General features: G+C 57.8%; 2 protein-coding genes across 5 annotated transcripts; both read left to right on the top strand.

Annotated features, from left to right (window-relative positions):
• Window positions 1-1,944: 1,944 nt before the first annotated feature.
• Window positions 1,945-5,380, top strand: CHKB (choline kinase beta). Of its 2 annotated transcripts, XM_020873884.2 has the most exons (11): window positions 1,945-2,308; window positions 2,467-2,575; window positions 2,848-2,961; window positions 3,156-3,289; window positions 3,562-3,657; window positions 3,858-3,916; window positions 4,004-4,085; window positions 4,213-4,321; window positions 4,466-4,569; window positions 4,843-4,924; window positions 5,084-5,380. In XM_020873884.2, the coding sequence occupies exons 1-11, from the start codon at window positions 2,085-2,087 to the stop codon at window positions 5,156-5,158; spliced, it is 1,188 nt and encodes a 395-aa protein (XP_020729543.2). In that variant the 5' UTR covers window positions 1,945-2,084; the 3' UTR covers window positions 5,159-5,380. The 2 variants fall into 2 exon arrangements, with proteins under 2 accessions (XP_020729543.2, XP_020729544.2); XM_020873885.2 differs by lacking the exon at window positions 4,843-4,924.
• Window positions 5,381-5,473: 93 nt separating this feature from the next.
• On the top strand, window positions 5,474-15,775 carry CPT1B (carnitine palmitoyltransferase 1B). Of its 3 annotated transcripts, none has more exons than XM_020873882.2 (19): window positions 5,474-6,013; window positions 6,488-6,647; window positions 6,985-7,124; window positions 7,432-7,606; window positions 7,831-7,932; window positions 8,121-8,258; window positions 8,356-8,433; window positions 9,310-9,417; window positions 9,492-9,576; window positions 10,186-10,381; window positions 10,668-10,853; window positions 10,935-11,040; window positions 11,130-11,246; window positions 11,670-11,834; window positions 11,912-12,046; window positions 12,141-12,293; window positions 12,806-12,919; window positions 13,452-13,544; window positions 13,674-15,775. In XM_020873882.2, exons 2-19 carry the CDS (start codon window positions 6,507-6,509, stop codon window positions 13,755-13,757), a joined length of 2,316 nt encoding a protein of 771 aa, XP_020729541.1. In that variant the 5' UTR covers window positions 5,474-6,013; window positions 6,488-6,506; the 3' UTR covers window positions 13,758-15,775. The 3 variants fall into 3 exon arrangements, with proteins under 3 accessions (XP_020729541.1, XP_020729542.1, XP_070309708.1); XM_020873883.2 differs by lacking the exon at window positions 5,474-6,013 and adding an exon at window positions 6,128-6,313; XM_070453607.1 differs by lacking the exon at window positions 5,474-6,013 and having other exon boundaries at window positions 6,413-6,647.
• Window positions 15,776-16,513: the final 738 nt, after the last annotated feature.

Raw genomic sequence — 16,513 nt, 5'->3', positions numbered from 1 at the left:
AGAGGAAGTTCCCTTTGGAAGTGTTCCCTACCTGGGAACCAAGGGGTCTAACCCAGCAGAGCTTAATGTTACAGAGACAGAAGTTGCTAACTGCAAGTGAGTCACTGAGAATGACGGTGAGAGATAGACAGTTCAAACCCCTGGGCTCTTGGACCTGCGTCGTTGCTTCTGGATGCACATGTTTTATCTACTGCAGCATTCAGTGTATGTACCCCAAATCCTCAAGATACTGCCCGAGAGCTGGGACTTTACCTAAGTCTTTAAGAAGTCATTCCTTCTTTCCATTAGACTGGCGGCTTACAGGTAATACAGAATGTTTCAGAAGCGGTGGACCCCAGGGCAGTTCATGCTTTTGAACTGTGTTGCTGCAGAGTCAGACACGACTGAGTGACTGAACAACAACAAATGGCAACTCACACACTGTTGTACATGTTTCACCGTAAAATGAGCTTCTATTTCTTTTTAAGGGAAAACTTTTTTCAAGTGGAACTTTCGTGGTCGTTCTTCAGTCACTTAGTCCTGTCTGACTGTGATCCCATGGACTGCAGCAGGCCAGGCTTCCCCATCCTTCACTATCTCCTGGAGTTTGCTCAAACTCATGTTCATCCAGTCAATGATGCCATCCAACCATCTCATTCTCTGCCACCCCCTTCTCCTCTGGCCCTCAACCTTTCCCAGCATCAGTCTTTTCCAGTGAGTCAGCTCTTTGCATCAGGTGACCAAAGTATTGGAACTTCAGCATCAGTCCTTCCAAAGAATATTCAGAGTTGATTTGTTTAGAACCAACTGGTTTGATCTCCTTGCTATCCAAGGGACTCTCAAGAGTCTTCTCCAACACCATAGTTCAAATGCATCAATTCTTCAGCACTCAAAAGGCACTCAGCCTTCTTTATGGTCCAACTCTCACATCCATACATGTTGTTCTTGTTGTTCAGTCCCTTAATCCTGTCCAACTCTTTGTGATCCCATGGACTGCAGCATGCCAGGCTTTTCTGTCCTTCACCATCTCCTGGGGCTTGCTCAGACTCATGAAGGGGACGACAGAGGATGAGATGGTTAGATGGCATCACTGACTCGATGGACATGAGTTTGAGCAGGCTCTGAGAGCTGGTGATAGACAGGGAAGCCTGGCATGCTGCAGTCCATGGGGTTGCAAAGAACGGGACACGACTGGGCGACTGAACTCAACCAGAGATAGGACCTTGGCTTTGCTACTGCGCTGGCCTTACCAAAAGTCCGCACTACCTGGTCTAAAATAAGGCTTTTCCTACCTCATTTCTTTGTCACAATACATGCAGCTTGTTTCCTTCATAGTTCCTTTCACGATGTGTAATTGTCTCATATGTTTATTATCTGTCTCCTCCCACTGCAACTATAGATGCTCCGGAGGGCAGGCATGTATCCATCCTGTATAGTTTGCTGTATCATACAGATTCAATCATATATATATATACACACACACACACACACACACACACACATACATATACGTATCAATCATACATAGGTATCATATATATATCAGCAATCATATAGATTGCTACAGTTCCTGGGGTCGCAAAAAGTCGGACACGACAGAGGGACTGAACTGAACTTCCTTGCCCGACTGCCCCGGGGGCCAAGTGTGTCCACCGAAGGGCCGCCGCCGCCCACGCTGCCCTGTGCGCTCCCGGACCCTGGCGAAGGCGCACCTTGCCTCAGGGGAACGTTGCCAGGTAGCCGCCCCAAACAGTCCGACCCGCTCCTAGGACGCGCCACCGGCCCACGTGATTCGCCCACGTGACCCGACCGTTCACAACGCTTCTGATTGGCCCGCGCCATTTCCTGCTTCCGGGTTGCGGTCCAAACAACGGCCTATCTCTCGCTGAGCAGGGGCGGGCCATAGCCGTCGGAACTCGCGCCCGGAGCAAGGTCTCCTGGAGAGTCGAGCGGCGCCGCCGAGAGCCGAGTAGAACCAGGGGAACCCGAGTGCGACCCGAGCCGCGCAGGCTGGCCGGAAGCGGAGCCGAGCGCGGCCGGAAGGAGCCGAGCGCGCCCGAAGGGCCTGAGCCGCGACGGGGCGTTGGCCCGGCCGCGCCGGAGCCATGGCGGCCGAGGGGACCGATGTGGTCGGAGGCGGGCCTCTCGGAGGCTGCCTGACCAAGGACAGCTTGCTGCAGGCTAAGTGCCCCGACGCGGCCCCAAGCCGGCGGCGCGGCTCGGCGCGCTCACGAGACGCCGAGCGCCGCGCACACCAGTGGTGCCGAGAGTACTTGGGCGGGGCCTGGCGCCAGGCGCAGCCGGAGGAGCTGAGGGTTGACCCCGTGAGGTGGGAGGTCAGGGGTCAGCCCCTCCTGTGCGCGGGCCGGGTCGGGCTCGGGCCCTGGGGACTCTCGGCGTTCCTGGGCCGGGGGCGGGCCGAGGGGGCTGGACGCCGGGCCGGTGGAGCGGACGGCGGGATGAGCGCGCCCTGTTGTGGGTCTGCAGCGGAGGCCTCAGCAACCTGCTCTTCCGCTGCTCGCTGCCGGACCACCTGCCCAGCGTTGGCGAGGAGCCCCGGGAGGTGCTACTGCGGCTATATGGGGCCATCCTGCAGGTGAGGGGCGAGTGAGGGCCGCCGTGGCCTTGAGACTCTACGCTCAAGTCTGGCAGGTGGTGTGGTCCCCACTGCGCAGTGGACACTAAAGTTCAGGGGCTAAGTATTTTGTCCGTTATGAAACCAATGCCTGCGCTCTGGAGCGCCCCGCGCCGCCCCGCGCGGTGAGTCCCAGCTGTGGTGGGAGGAGCAAGGCGACCCTGTGTGTGTTAGCACCCTTTTGTCTCTGGCCCCTTGTGACTGTGGTCCCTTCACTGTCCATCTTCCTTCAGGGCGTGGACTCCTTGGTCCTTGAGAGTGTGATGTTCGCCATACTTGCAGAGCGGTCGCTGGGGCCCCAGCTCTACGGAGTCTTTCCAGAGGGCCGGCTGGAACAGTACATCCCAGTACGAGCCCGGCCCTGACCTACCCGAAGCACCTCCTTCCCCCCCCACCCCACCCCCTTCCCAGTGTCTGCCTTCACATCCCTCACCCCAGGTAGGGAATTTTCCCCAAGCCCTGACTCCCCCCACCTCCGTTCCCCCACCCTTCCCCCACCTGCCCCAGCCCCTTCACCACCCTGATAGGTTCCTGGGTGCAGAGCCGGCCACTGAAGACACAGGAGCTTCGAGATCCAGTGTTGTCTGCAGCCATTGCCACGAAGATGGCCAAGTTCCACGGCATGGAGATGCCTTTCACTAAGGAGCCCCACTGGCTATTTGGGACCATGGAGCGGTGAGTCAGGAGCCTCCTCAGGGCTCCTGCGCATGACTGAACCCCCAAGCTACCAGTCATTCCTCTGGGCTGCGACTGAATGTATGTGATGCTCTGTCCTCCCCTCCAGTAGAGTGACGCCAGTGTCCCACTCTCTAGCGTGGCCTCTTGCAGAACAGGCTTCCAAAAATTGCCGGACAAGCCACTCAGTGACAGAACGGGCAGGACAGCCTGGCTGAGGGGAGAAGGGGGAGGGATAGCACACTGAGTGTATCCTGTTATTTGGGCTTCAGGTACTTAAAGCAGATCCAGGACCTGCCCGCCACCGGCCTGCCCCAAATGAACCTGCTGGAGATGTACAGCTTGAAGGATGAGATGGGCAACCTCAGGTGGGGGCAGACGGGACAGGGTAGGGGCAGGGGTCGGGGAGGAGGCTGGACAGAAGAGCACAGGAGGTGTGGGGTGTGAGCACCTAGTGGGGTCCTCCCCAGGATTTGCTGAGGGCTGGAGTCCAGGCCTAGCCCACGAGAGTGCTTCTGACCCTCCTTTGTCACTCTGGCTCCGGACCCATGCCCCTGTTCCCCTACAGGAAGCTGCTAGACACTACCCCATCACCAGTGGTCTTTTGCCACAATGATATTCAAGAAGGTAAGAGAATGCATCTGAGTCTCCCAGCCTCAGGTGAGGGGGGCCAGAGGGCCCTGGAGTGACCAGAACCTCACCACTTTCCACCAGGGAACATCTTGCTGCTCTCAGCGCCTGAAAGCACTGACAGCCTCATGCTGGTGGACTTTGAGTACAGCAGTTACAACTACAGGTGAGGGTGGGCAGGTGGCCTCCCGTGGGCCTGTTCCCACAGTGTCCTAGAGAGGCAGACCGGGCCTGTAGCTCTGATCCTAGCTGCCCAGGGTATTTGGGGCTGAGTGTCCACCTTATTCCCTCAGGGGCTTTGACATTGGGAACCATTTTTGTGAGTGGGTTTACGATTATACTCATGAGGAGTGGCCTTTCTACAAAGCACAGCCTGCAGACTACCCCACTCAGGGACAGCAGGTATGTGGGCCAGAAGCTGGGGGAGCAGGACCTGGCCTGTACAGGAGGAGGAGGGTTAAGTCTGGAAGGAATGGCAAGGAAGGGTGTTAACTGGGAAATTATCGCCAGGCTCCGCATTTCCTGACTCTTGTCTTTTGATCTCAGCTCCATTTTATTCGCCACTACCTGGCAGAGGTAAAGAAAGGTGAGACCGTCTCCCAAGAGGAGCAGAGGAAACTGGAAGCAGATTTGCTGGTGGAAGCTAATCGGTGAGGGGAGACAAGTGGCAGGGTAGAGCAGGATGCAGAGGAAAGGGAGACAGTGGCGGGTAGACACCAGGTTGCAGGTGAGGTGTCAGTGTAGATTGGGGGCAGGAAGTGAGGATGAGGTCTGAGGCTGATGGAGAACAGTTTGAGATGGGGAAGAGTCAGGACAGGGTGGGTTAGGGTGACAGGAGAAGTCAGAGCCTTGGGGCTCGGCCATCCTGGTGGCGGGGTTCAGGCAGTGCCGGGTGTGCTCTGAACGCTTCTCCTGCCCCTTAGGTATGCCCTGGCATCTCATTTCTTTTGGGGTCTCTGGTCCATCCTTCAGGCATCCATGTCCACTATAGAATTTGGTTACTTGGTAAGTAACCCAGGTGTGTGCGATAGATGGCGGGGAGGGAGCACATCAGGGCCTCGGGCCCTCTCAGACATCAGTGCGTAGTCAGGTGGCCACGGGCAGACCGAGGGGCTGGGGGGTGCTGGGCCCACATGTTCTCACAGTCCGGGGTTCTTTCCCTAGGAGTATGCGCAGTCTCGGTTCCAGTTCTACTTCCAGCAGAAGGGCCGGCTGACCAGCTTCCACCCCTCATCCTGACTCCACTTCCGACTCCTTGCTGCTCCCCTGGAGCCTCCAGGGCGGGACCTTGGAGGGAGGGGCACAGGGGAGGCCCTGGGGGCTGGGCTGAGCCCCGCTGAGACTGGGGCTAAGGAGGCTGACCTCCCCCAGACCCCAGGGTCGAGCAGGTTCCCACCGCAGGCAAGTGGGCAGAAGCCCTGGCACATGTACCATAAGACAATAAACTCACTGCATCCCTCACATACTGTCCTAGTCATACTTGGGTGCTGCGGAAAGTACCCACCAGGAACTGCACACAGATTGATTGACAAAGGACCGCTGCAGGGGGCCTCCCTTTCCCCTCCTGAGAAGTACAGCTGTTGGGTGATCTGGGCTTGATGGTGGTCAGGGCCTGTTCTGCCAGTGGGAGCCCTCTGCACCCCCCATCCCTGGCTGCAGCTTAGAAGTGAGAAATACCTGGGGGACTTGGGTCGGGTACTAGGGAGTCGCGAGTGCAAAGAGGGCCCTGGGGCGGGGTTGCCCCACCCTGAGCGCTGGCCATCTGGGAACAGGAGGCACAGCTGACACCCGGGTGACCTTTTCCCTACATTCAGCTATTTTTAGTTCAAGTGCCGCCCTCCTCATGTGAGCCCCGTTGGGCACCCCCAGGCTCCCAGACCTTTGAGCCATCTTCAGCTTGCAGAAACCCACTCCTGATTCTCGCGGTGAAGCGGGGTAGATTCTCTTTGCCGCCCCGAATCTGTTCTCAACCCAAATTTGGGAGTGGGTGTCAGGTTCCCGGCGAGGGCGGGACTTAGGTGGCTTGCCCTGAAGGACGTGCGGACACGGGCCAGAGCAACTGGCCCCACAATCGAACAGGAGCAAACCCCAGCTGTGAGTGGAGTTGGGGGCTAGCTCCAGCCGCCGGCCCACCGGGCCCAGGGCCCTGAGCTGGCGTGGGGGTGGCGGCGGGGGGTGGGGGGAAGGGGTCGGTGGAGGCTGGTGCCAAGGTCCCACGTGGCAAGGCTAGGGGTACGCACACCCCGCCTCACTCCAAATCAGACCTACTCCGCTTCCGAGGCCACCCGCCAACACCCCCGAGGCCGCCCTTCGCTGTCCTCGGGGGTTTCTCAACTTTTCAAGGCCCTGACCCCCTTGCTGACCGCTGCACCATTGTGCGAAAGTTCTGAGGCGGTTGGCGAGGCTGAAGGGCCTGATCTGGGGCCAGGGGTTGGGGGGAACCATGACACTGCGGGGAGGCTGGCCCAGGGAGGGTGGTGGGGGCGGGCAAGGAGCGCGGACAATAGCGGGGGCGGAGCCTCGGCCCAGCGGCTGAGCCTGCCCACGCACCCTCCTGCCGCCTCCCAGGTGTCAAGCAACCCTCAGGATGGCGGAAGCACACCAGGCTGTGGCCTTCCAGTTCACTGTGACCCCAGAGGGAGTCGACTTCCGGCTCAGTCGAGAGGTGCTGAAACACATCTATCTGTCCGGGATCAGGTCCTGGAAGAAACGCCTGATCCGCATCAAGGTGGGCACAGGTGGTCCTGGTGTCTACCTCCCAGCAGGTGCAGAATCCAGCCCTCCAGGGAAGCAGAGGCCGGGTGTCAGCTCCTGCCCATTGTCAAGGTCGTCCTCCCCTACCTGGGCTGGCAGCTCTGCTGAGTGACAGGCTCCAGCCCTGCAGAACCCAGAGGGGTGCTCAAGGTGGGGAGGGGAGAGGGGAGCAGGAGGTGGTCATGGGACACAGTAATCAGGTGCTGCAGGTGTGGGAACTTGGAGGAGGAGTAAAAGCGGGCAACGACCTCATAGGCTTCCGCTCACCCCAGTCCTTCTTGCTCTGTGAGCACGCCTGTTTCTGCCCACAGAATGGCATCATCAGGGGTGTGTACCCTGGCAGCCCCACCAGCTGGCTAGTCGTGGTTATGGCAACAGTGGGTTCCTCCTACTACAACCTGGACATCTCCATGGGACTGGTCTATTATATCCAGAGATGGCTTCCTGAGGGGTAAGAAGTAAGGCCATGAGAGAGGGCTGGGTGGGCTCTGAGGCCAAGACTCCTGGGCAGGTACAGGTCAGTAGCCACTGGAGGTCACAGGGCAGCCTTCCCTGGAGACAGCCGCCATCTCAGTCCCTGCTTCTGTGAGTTCGTGTGTGATGCTCTCAGGTGCTCAGATGTTGAGCATATCCAGGGAGTTTTTCTCCTTTGGTGCATACCCCTAGATGGCTTTATATACATCAGGTCTGCAGAATCAGAATTTCCCTGAGGCTGGCCTCAAGTGGACCACCTGCAGGCCTCTCCCCTTCTCTGACAGACGTCCCTCCCGGACCCCATACACCCGGAGACTTTTCAGCATGGCCATCTTCTCCACGGGGGTCTGGATGATGGGCATCTTCTTCTTCCGCCAAACCCTGAAACTGCTTCTTTCCTACCATGGTTGGATGTTTGAGATGCACGGCCAGACCAGCCACTTGACCAGAGTTTGGGCTGTGAGTGGAAGCTGGTGGAGGGATCCAGGCATCGGGATTGAGACCGCGGGGCCTCACTCTGGGCTCTGAGCTGGAGGGGTGGGGGGGGGGGACAACCAGACAGGCACTGGTGCCTGGCGGGGTTTGTCCCGGTTCTGAGGGTCTGGGGCAGCCCCTCCAAGGTTTGCTAGTTTCCATTCTTTCCTCCAGCCTCCCCCTCAACATTCTCCACTCTGTATCCTCAGGTCTGTGTCCGCCTTCTGTCCAGCCGACGGCCCATGCTCTACAGCTTCCAGACATCTCTGCCCAAGCTGCCAGTGCCCAGTGTGCCAGCCACAGTTCATCGGGTGAGGGCCTGGATCAGGCATCCCAGTGTGCAGGGCAGGCTGTACTCAAAGAACTCATTCAAACGTGAGACTGCCCCTGACAAAGAGTCAGCCTGAGAGGGAGCAGTCAGGCTGGGCTTGGAGGAAGGTCAGGACACAGGCGGCTCCTGCTGCCTGGCCCTCACGCTGATGGTGACTTGCCTGGACAGTACCTAGAATCCGTGGAGCACTTGTTGGATGATGAGCAATATTATCGAATGGAGACGCTGGCCAAGGAGTTCGAGGAGAAGACTGCGCCCAGGCTGCAGAAGTACCTGGTACTCAAGTCCTGGTGGGCGACCAACTATGTGAGTTCCACCTCCTGGGCTTACCCTCACCCTCCTTGCGTCCTGGCTGTCCACACCGCACCCCCTGCCCTGACTCTGACCTCCCGTCCGCCCCCAGGTGAGCGACTGGTGGGAAGAGTACGTCTACCTTCGGGGCAGGAACCCCCTCATGGTCAACAGCAACTACTACGTCATGGTGAGAGTTGGGGCCACACGGGCTGGGCTGTGCTCAGCTCTGTCCCCACTCTGATCTCCGGGCAGGACCTGGAGGACGGCTCAGAGCCCTGGTGGTAGTTTCTGTGAGCAAGTGGAGGTTCTGGAGTGAGGCCTGAAGCAGAGGGAAGATGGGGGTGCGTGTCCTAGAACAGTCATCAGGAGGCTGCTTCAGGTGATGGAAATACTAGGGATCCGGAGAACCGAGTCGCCCCCGCGGCCTGATGCTGTCGCCCCCAGGGCTCCTCAGGCTCACTGCCCTGCCCAGCTCAGGCTGTCACTCCCTTCCTTGTTCTCTCACTGGCTTTCCAGCCTTGACTTCTCAGCTGTCCTGACACCTTACCAGGGAACTTCCCTAAGTGCGTCTTAAGTAGATCCAGAGTTGCTTCTGTTAGGGCTCAGGTCCCTACCCCACGGGACCAGCCCTTTTCCTGCTCCCAGGACAAGTGTGCACAGCCAGCCGGGGATGCCGCCCAGCCACAGGCCTGCTTGCCTCTCTCCTCTCCTACTTCCAAAGCACATTGCAAGTAGGGTGCTGCCATTCCCCTCCTCCACAAAGCTATCTTTCTAGAAACCTATGTGCAGCTTGTCTAGGCCAGAGGTTTTAGGCTGTTCTGTGGTGGTGGAACCTCTTCCTCAAAGAAAAATAAACAAAATGTCAACAGATACAAGGGGTTTGGAAAAGCAGCTCAGGTCAAAGCGAGGGCAGGGGGTGATATGACCAGCCAGGCGTGTCCCCTCTGGTGCTTGGCCTCACAGAGTACGTAGGATGGACTGGGGGAGGGACGAGACACCCCAGACAGAGGGGCCACTGTGCACACCCGTCACAGCCTCCCTGCAGGTCTGCTATCTCCCTTAGGACCTAGTGCTTGTCAAGAACACAGACGTGCAGGCTGCCCGCCTGGGAAATGCTGTCCACGCCATGATCACGTACCGCCGTAAACTGGACCGTGAAGAGATCAAGCCTGTGAGTTGTGCTGGGGGTGAGGGCGTGACCAGGAGAGTGGCCTGCATCTGAGCTGTGCTTGGCCTCCCCCCCAGGTTATGGCGCTGGGCCTCGTGCCCATGTGCTCCTGGCAGATGGAGCGGATGTTCAACACCACTCGCATCCCGGGGAAGGACACAGGTATGGAGTCGCAGCCAGGCACCCATGCTGGGGCGTGGGTGGGGGCCCCTCCCTGCCAGCCATGGGCCCACCATGCCAGTGCCCTGCTGCCTGCTGCTCCCTAAGCCTCTGAGCGTCTTAGGGTCGTGAAACTGCGAAAGATAGTCAGTTTGTGGCCAATAGTAGACACCTACTGTTTATAGGCACGATGCTACTACTGGGACCCTGAGAGACCAGGATGGAGCCCCTCCCTGCAGGGGCTCCCGGTGCAGGGGAGGTCTCCTGCACAAAGAGCAACAGGAAGCCTAATGGAGCTCCTGCCTTGAGGAGCCTGTAGAGGAGGAGGGACGGGCTTGCCCAGGGGCACCGGAGCAGCACCTGCATTTCTGGCTCTGGGGCAGTCTGTGATTTCCTAGAGCTTCAGACTTCCTCTTCTGTGAAATGCCTCATGGGACTGTGGCTGGCATTAAGTGAGAGACACGGAAGCTCTGGCTCGATGCCCAAAGGTTGGGGGAAGGCAGGCCAGGAGGAGGTCCTCGTGGCACCTGGTGTGAGGCTGGGGGCCTTTGGGGAGGTGTGTGGGGCGGGGGGCCCTGCTTCTGTCTGAGTACACCCTGGCCTCTGCCACAGACGTGCTCCAGCACCTCCCGGACAGCAGGCACGTGGCTGTCTACCACAAGGGCCGCTTTTTCAAGGTGTGGCTCTACGAGGGCTCCCGCCTGCTCAAGCCTCGGGACCTGGAGATGCAGTTCCAGAGGATCCTGGATGACCCCTCCCCACCCCAGCCTGGGGAGGAGAGGCTGGCAGCCCTCACTGCAGGGGGAAGGTATAGGGGCCCAAGTTGGGGCGCCAAGAGGAGACGAGTTCGGTCCCGCGTGCCACCCTGGCACTCGGGCCGAAGGCCTGACCGGGGGAGGGACATGGGCCCGGCGTCCTCTGTGTTAACTAAGACCTGCGGTCATCAGGAACGCTGATGGTAGCAACGGAGAGTTGCTGCTGTGACCTCTAACTGCTGGTGGCTGGATGGGGGTGTGCAGAAGGTGGGGACACAGGTCCTGGGAAGGGCTCTCATCGTGCAGGGGGCCCCACTCACTCTGCCCTTGTGCCCTCAGAGTGGAGTGGGCTCAGGCACGCCAGGCCTTCTTCGGCTCTGGCAAGAACAAGGCTGCCCTGGACGCCATTGAGCGCGCTGCGTTCTTCGTGGCTCTCGATGAGGAGTCTCACCACTATGACCCAGAGGACGAGGCCAGCCTCAGCCTTTACGGCAAGGCCCTGCTGCACGGCAACTGCTACAACAGGTACCATGCCCCAGCTCCCCCGCTCACGTGCCCCCGGGTTCCCCCCCGCCTGCCCCCGCTGCCCTTCTCCTCCCGCTGCAGGTGGTTCGACAAGTCCTTCACGCTCATCTCTTTCAAGAACGGCCAGCTTGGACTCAACACAGAGCATGCGTGGGCAGATGCCCCTATCATAGGGCACCTCTGGGAGGTAACAGGCCCTGGGAGGGGCCCTGCAGGGCAGGCTCGGGGCGGGGCGGCAGGGCAAGGATGGCCTCTCAGCCTGACCTTCCCCTGCAGTTTGTCCTGGGCACCGACTCCTTCCATCTGGGCTACACAGAGACGGGGCACTGTCTGGGCAAGCCCAACCCTGTGCTGCCCCCACCTCAGCGACTCAAGTGGGACATTCCAGAGCAGGTGTGCGGGCCGAGAAGGGGCAGGGGTGGGTGTGTGAGAGTGACAAGGGCCTGAGATGCCCTGCAGGCCTCCCCTTTGTCCCAGCCCCACTCTCAGGGGAAAGGTCCAAGTGTCTCTCATGGTCTAGACCGACTCCAGGGAGAACAGAGATCCCAGGACTGTCTTGGGGGTTGGAGAAAGACGTGAGGTGTGAGCTCATGTCTGGAAAGCACCTGTCAGTGACTCCCTCCCCAACAGAGCCCAGCTGGGCCTCTGCGCTGATGCCCCCGGCCTGTCTGTGGCGTCTCCTCCTGAGGATGTCGGGCACACTGAGGCCTGCCCAGCCTTGCCTTCCTCCGTTACTAACCCTTGGGCCTTCTGGACATGACACTGGAGTCCTGCTGGAGAGCTCTGCCCCCAGCTGACCCCTCCGTGTCTTGGCAGTGCCAGGCGGTCATCGAGAGTTCCTACCAGGTGGCCAAGGCGCTGGCGGACGACGTGGAGCTGTACTGCTTCCAGTTCCTGCCCTTTGGCAAAGGCCTCATCAAGAAGTGCCGGACCAGCCCTGACGCCTTCGTGCAGATCGCCCTGCAGCTGGCGCACTTCCGGGTAGGAGCCCCGGGCCACTGAGCATGGGGGGGTGACACCCAGGTCCACTCCAAGGTTCAGCCTTCTGTGTTCCCCAGGACAGGGGCAAGTTCTGCCTGACCTATGAAGCCTCAATGACGAGAATGTTCCGGGAGGGCCGGACGGAGACTGTGCGTTCCTGCACCCGGGAGTCCACAGCCTTTGTTCAGGCCATGGTGCAGGGGCACCACCTGGTAAGCCCCCTGTGGCCTCGTGCTGAGCTGACCGCGTGGCCTCCTGCTGGTTCAAGGTCAGACCTACTCTTCATGACCCTACTTCTGCCCCCAGAACAAAGACCTCCAACATCTATTCCGGAAGGCTGCTGAGAAGCACCAGAATATGTACCGCCTGGCCATGACAGGGGCTGGGATTGACAGGCACCTCTTCTGCCTTTATGTGGTCTCCAAGTACTTGGGAGTTGAATCCCCTTTCCTGGCTGAGGTCAGTGTGGACGGGTGTGTCTGTGTCCTTGGGCCCGTTCTCAGTGGCTCTTCCTGCTCCATGCCCCACCCAGGCCTGTGGACTGGCCCCGAGCAGCAGCCTTCCCCTTGTAGAGTGGGTGTTGGCATGAGGGGGGATGGACGGACAAACATGACATGTCAGGGGTGGCAGCAGCCATGGCGGAAGTGCAGAGGCTCAGGGGGACTGGGGTGTCTGGGTGGAGGGAGCCTTCAGTGCCCAGACAGCCACTGAGGCCACGGGGTGGGATATGGAACAACAGCTCAGGGTGCGGGTAGAGGCGGGGGTGGAACAGGCAGGTCCCGTGATGGAAGGTTTTGTGCAGATGCTGTGATGGTGAGAACAGACTAGGGGACCAGGGCCACAGTCAGGAAGCTCCTGCATCCGTCCTGTCTGCGTCCTCAGCCGGGACAGTGCCAGGCTTGAACAGGCGCTCAGGCACCACCTGTCTGCAGGTGTGCAGAGCGTCTGACTGCAGGTCCTCCCTGTCACAGGTGCTCTCAGAACCCTGGCGCCTCTCCACTAGCCAGATCGCTCAATTCCAGATCCGCATGTTCGACCCAAACAAGTACCCCAAACACCTGGGTGCTGGCGGTGGCTTTGGCCCTGTAAGTGCTCTTGAAGGTGGGCAGGTGGGTGGGACCAGGGGACAGGGGTGTCATTGGAGAGTGCAGGGACTCAAGGAGGTCAGACCAGAGGCAAGAGCACAGGCCTGGACCTGCCTGGCATGGGAACAGAATGGGTACCTGTCGACCTGTTGGGAGGAGAGTGGATGGGACCTCACCCCTGTCAACACCCCCTGCTGAAGTCACCCTGCCTGGAGCTGATGTGCCCTCTGAAGGGGGCTTACAGAGAGTCCAGCTCTCCCACTGAGACTCACACAGGCTAGTTGGTCAGGGAGCTGGAGACGCCCTGGAGAGAGGTGGTGCTCTTGAGCCTCCGGAGGGAACGCAAGGTCGTGGATGGGGGTCTGGTGGGGTCTGCAACCCTGGGGCACAGAACTCCTCTGTTTTCCCATGGTTTCCTGGGGGTGGGCACCTTCCTGTGAATCTTGTGGGCAGAGCAAGGATAACATCAGCTTGGCTTTCAGATCTTCAAGGTCAGCTCACCTCTCCTTCTTTACCCTCCATGCTGCCTCAGGTGGCAGATGACGGCTACGGCGTTTCCTACATGATCGCGGGTGAGGACACCATCTTCTTCCACGTCTCCAGCAAGTTTTCCAGCTCAGAGACGGTGAGTCTGCCCTGCTGCTACTCCGCCTGAGGAGGGTCAGCCCAGGGCGCGTCGGGAAGGACCCTTGCTCCTGGGGCCAGGGGGCGGGGGGCTCTCCTGGAGGTTGGTCTGAACTCTTGACTTCCACAGAATGCCCAGCGCTTTGGGAACCAGATCCGCCAAGCTCTGCTAGACATCGCCAATCTTTTCCAAGTTCCCAAGGCTGATGGCTAAGGGCTGGAGAGATGCCAGCTGCCCTTCTGTCCCCACAGAGTGGAGGAGGGGGCCTGTGGTCGGCCTGCAGGCACAGGGGTGGCAGCGCATAGGTGCCCAGGCTCCAAGAAGATCCCTGGAAACAAGTGCGCCCCCAGTTTACTTTGCTCCCTGAGAGCTCAGGTGGCAGAGGTAGGGCTGGAGGGAATCTTGATTTTTTTTTTTTTCTTGTTAGATGCTAATAAAAATAAGGCTGTATGGTTCTGTTTTAGCCCTTAAGTACCTGTGGGGTTTTGGGGGGGGGTGGAGGACTAGGAGGCCCTTCCCTTGCTCCAGCTCAGGCCAGGGAGGTGGCCAGGGAATGGCTGGGGCTGGAGACTGTGAGAGACTTCTGATCTGCTTTAAATATGGGTCTCTGCTGTCCACACCCACATATGCACCTGGAATAAATTCTTGCTTCAGAACCTCCACCCGTTCCCTGGTGCCACTGTCTGCTGGAGCTCGGGCCCACCTGCCTCCTCTGCACCGACATGCCCTCTGCACCTCCCTGGGTGGGAGCACAGCTCTGTGGAGGCCTCGGCATAGGGAGGAGCTGCAGTCCTAGGCCTGAGTCTGGGTGCCAGGTAGTCATGTCTGTGAGAGGACACATAGGATAACCCAGAGCAACAGGCATTCCTTCCTTCAGGTCACCTTTTTATTAAAATAATATTAAGAGTAAACAAAAAAATTAATATGAAAGTATAAGCAGGTTCTCAGTTACCATTGCCACAAGCCTGAATGAATCTAGATCTCATTGCTCTGCTAGGTGCTGAGAACCAAATGTGAATTAGATGCAGTCCTCGGCCTTCTCTTATTAGCCATTGTTTACTGAGTGCCCACCACCTACTTGGCTCTGTGCTGGAGAGTCCGTGGTGAACAAGGCACCGCCTGCCCACGAGGATGTCACCACTCGGTGAGGCAGGTGTGGATCCGGGGACGGAGCAGCTGGCAGGGACACCAGGAGGCTTCTGAGTAATCCATTTAGCAAGTGCTCACTGAGTGCTCAGGGTGCTGAGCACTGGGATACAGCAGTGAGCAAAACTGGAAAAAACAATCCCTCCCTGTGAGGCTTCAGAGTCTAGTGAGGGAGAAAGGCAATAACCAAGAAGAATGAGCAAATTACATAGTAAGTCAGATGGTAATCAGTGCTAAGGAGAAAAACAAGTGAGGGGAAGGAACAAGGAAGGGGTGGGTGGCAATTTCAGACAGAGTGGCAGAGGCAGGCCTTCCCAAGTGGGGCATTTGACTCAAACCAGCAGGAGAGGAGGGTGCAATCCATGCATATACCCGAGGGCAGGGTATTCCAGGCCAAGAGGGCGGCAAGAGTCAGTGCCTCATGGTGGGAGGAGCCTGCTGGGGTAGACGAACTGTCCCCAAGGTCGTGGCTGGCATTAGGTCAGGGGAGGGGCAGCAGGGGACAAGTGGAGAGGGGCAGCAGGGGCCTCGTAGGCCAGGCTCTGGCTTCTCTTCTTGATGTGGGAAGCTACTGGGGTTTGAGCAGAGGATGATATAATCTGTTGTAAATTTTAATGGGATCATTCTGGCTAACCAGAATAATATTAGAACAAAGTAGGGCACAATACTTTGGCCACGCGACGAGAAGAACTGACTCATGGGAAAAGACCCTGATGCTGGGAAAGACTGAAGGCAGGAGAAGAAGGGGACGACAGAGTGTGAGATGGTTGGATGGCATCAGCACTCAATGGGCATGAGTTTGAGCAAGCTTCTGGAGTTAGTGATGGACAGGGAAGCCTGGCGTGCTGCAGTCCATGGGGTCACAAAGAGTTGGAAACATCTGAGCGACCGACCTGAACTGAGGGCACAACAAGGATAGAAGCAAGATCTAGCAGAGAGTACTGCTCCTGGTGATGGGGAAGTTGGAAGAAACTATGGGACTTAAACTAAGGGATGGAGAATCAAGAAACTAGGGGGCTGTCAAGGATAGTTCACATTTTATTTGGGTGACTGGGTGATTAAAATTTTTAAATGTTTGAACTTGACATGCCTGTAAGAAACATTTGTGAAAATGCCTCAAAATCTTGAAAATATAAATTGAAAGAAAGGAGATTTAGGCTCCTGATAATAGCTTTGAAGCTCATTAGAACCCTGAGAGCATGAGATGATTCCCAGGACAGAGGGTCCTAAGCTGTTTTTTTTTTTTTCACTTTTTATTTTGTATTGGGGTGTAACCAGTTAACAAACAATGTTGTGATAGTTTCAGGTGAACAGCAAAGGGACTCAGCCATGCATATACACATAACCTCTTTGAGTCTTGTGAGAAGCTTATAAAAATACAGTTATGCTCACAAAATGGTACACTCTATATCAGAGCTTTCTTGGGCTTCCAAAAGTACCTTCACAGACCTTTGCCTTTCAGGTGCCTGCATGATCTACCCTGGGAAGCCCTCTGGGATTTGGTTGGCCTCTGGGACACATCAGCTTGCCCAGCCATGGGAGAACAATGAGCCGACAAGCTGGCTTTTAATTAAGGTTAAATTCAGTCAAAGTTCTTTCATCTGATTTGTTCCTGGTTGAAATAAGTGAAGAAACCACAGTGCTAAACCAGGGTATAAACTTCCAATGACTACCCACCAAATGCACATCTGTATTAGTAACCCACAGATGTGCAAATCTGCACTAGTTAAGGCTAGCAGCCATAACAGACAAAGCCTGAAATCCCAATGGCTTAACCCAATAGAAGTCTAATCTGTATTCAGTTGGCTGATAAAAAGACTCTG

The sequence above is a fragment of the Odocoileus virginianus genome, chromosome 23 (assembly GCF_023699985.2).
Source record: "Odocoileus virginianus isolate 20LAN1187 ecotype Illinois chromosome 23, Ovbor_1.2, whole genome shotgun sequence".
Taxonomy (NCBI): domain Eukaryota; kingdom Metazoa; phylum Chordata; class Mammalia; order Artiodactyla; family Cervidae; genus Odocoileus; species Odocoileus virginianus.
Note: the sequence above shows the minus strand (reverse complement) of the source record. Positions and strands in the feature narration are given on the sequence as shown.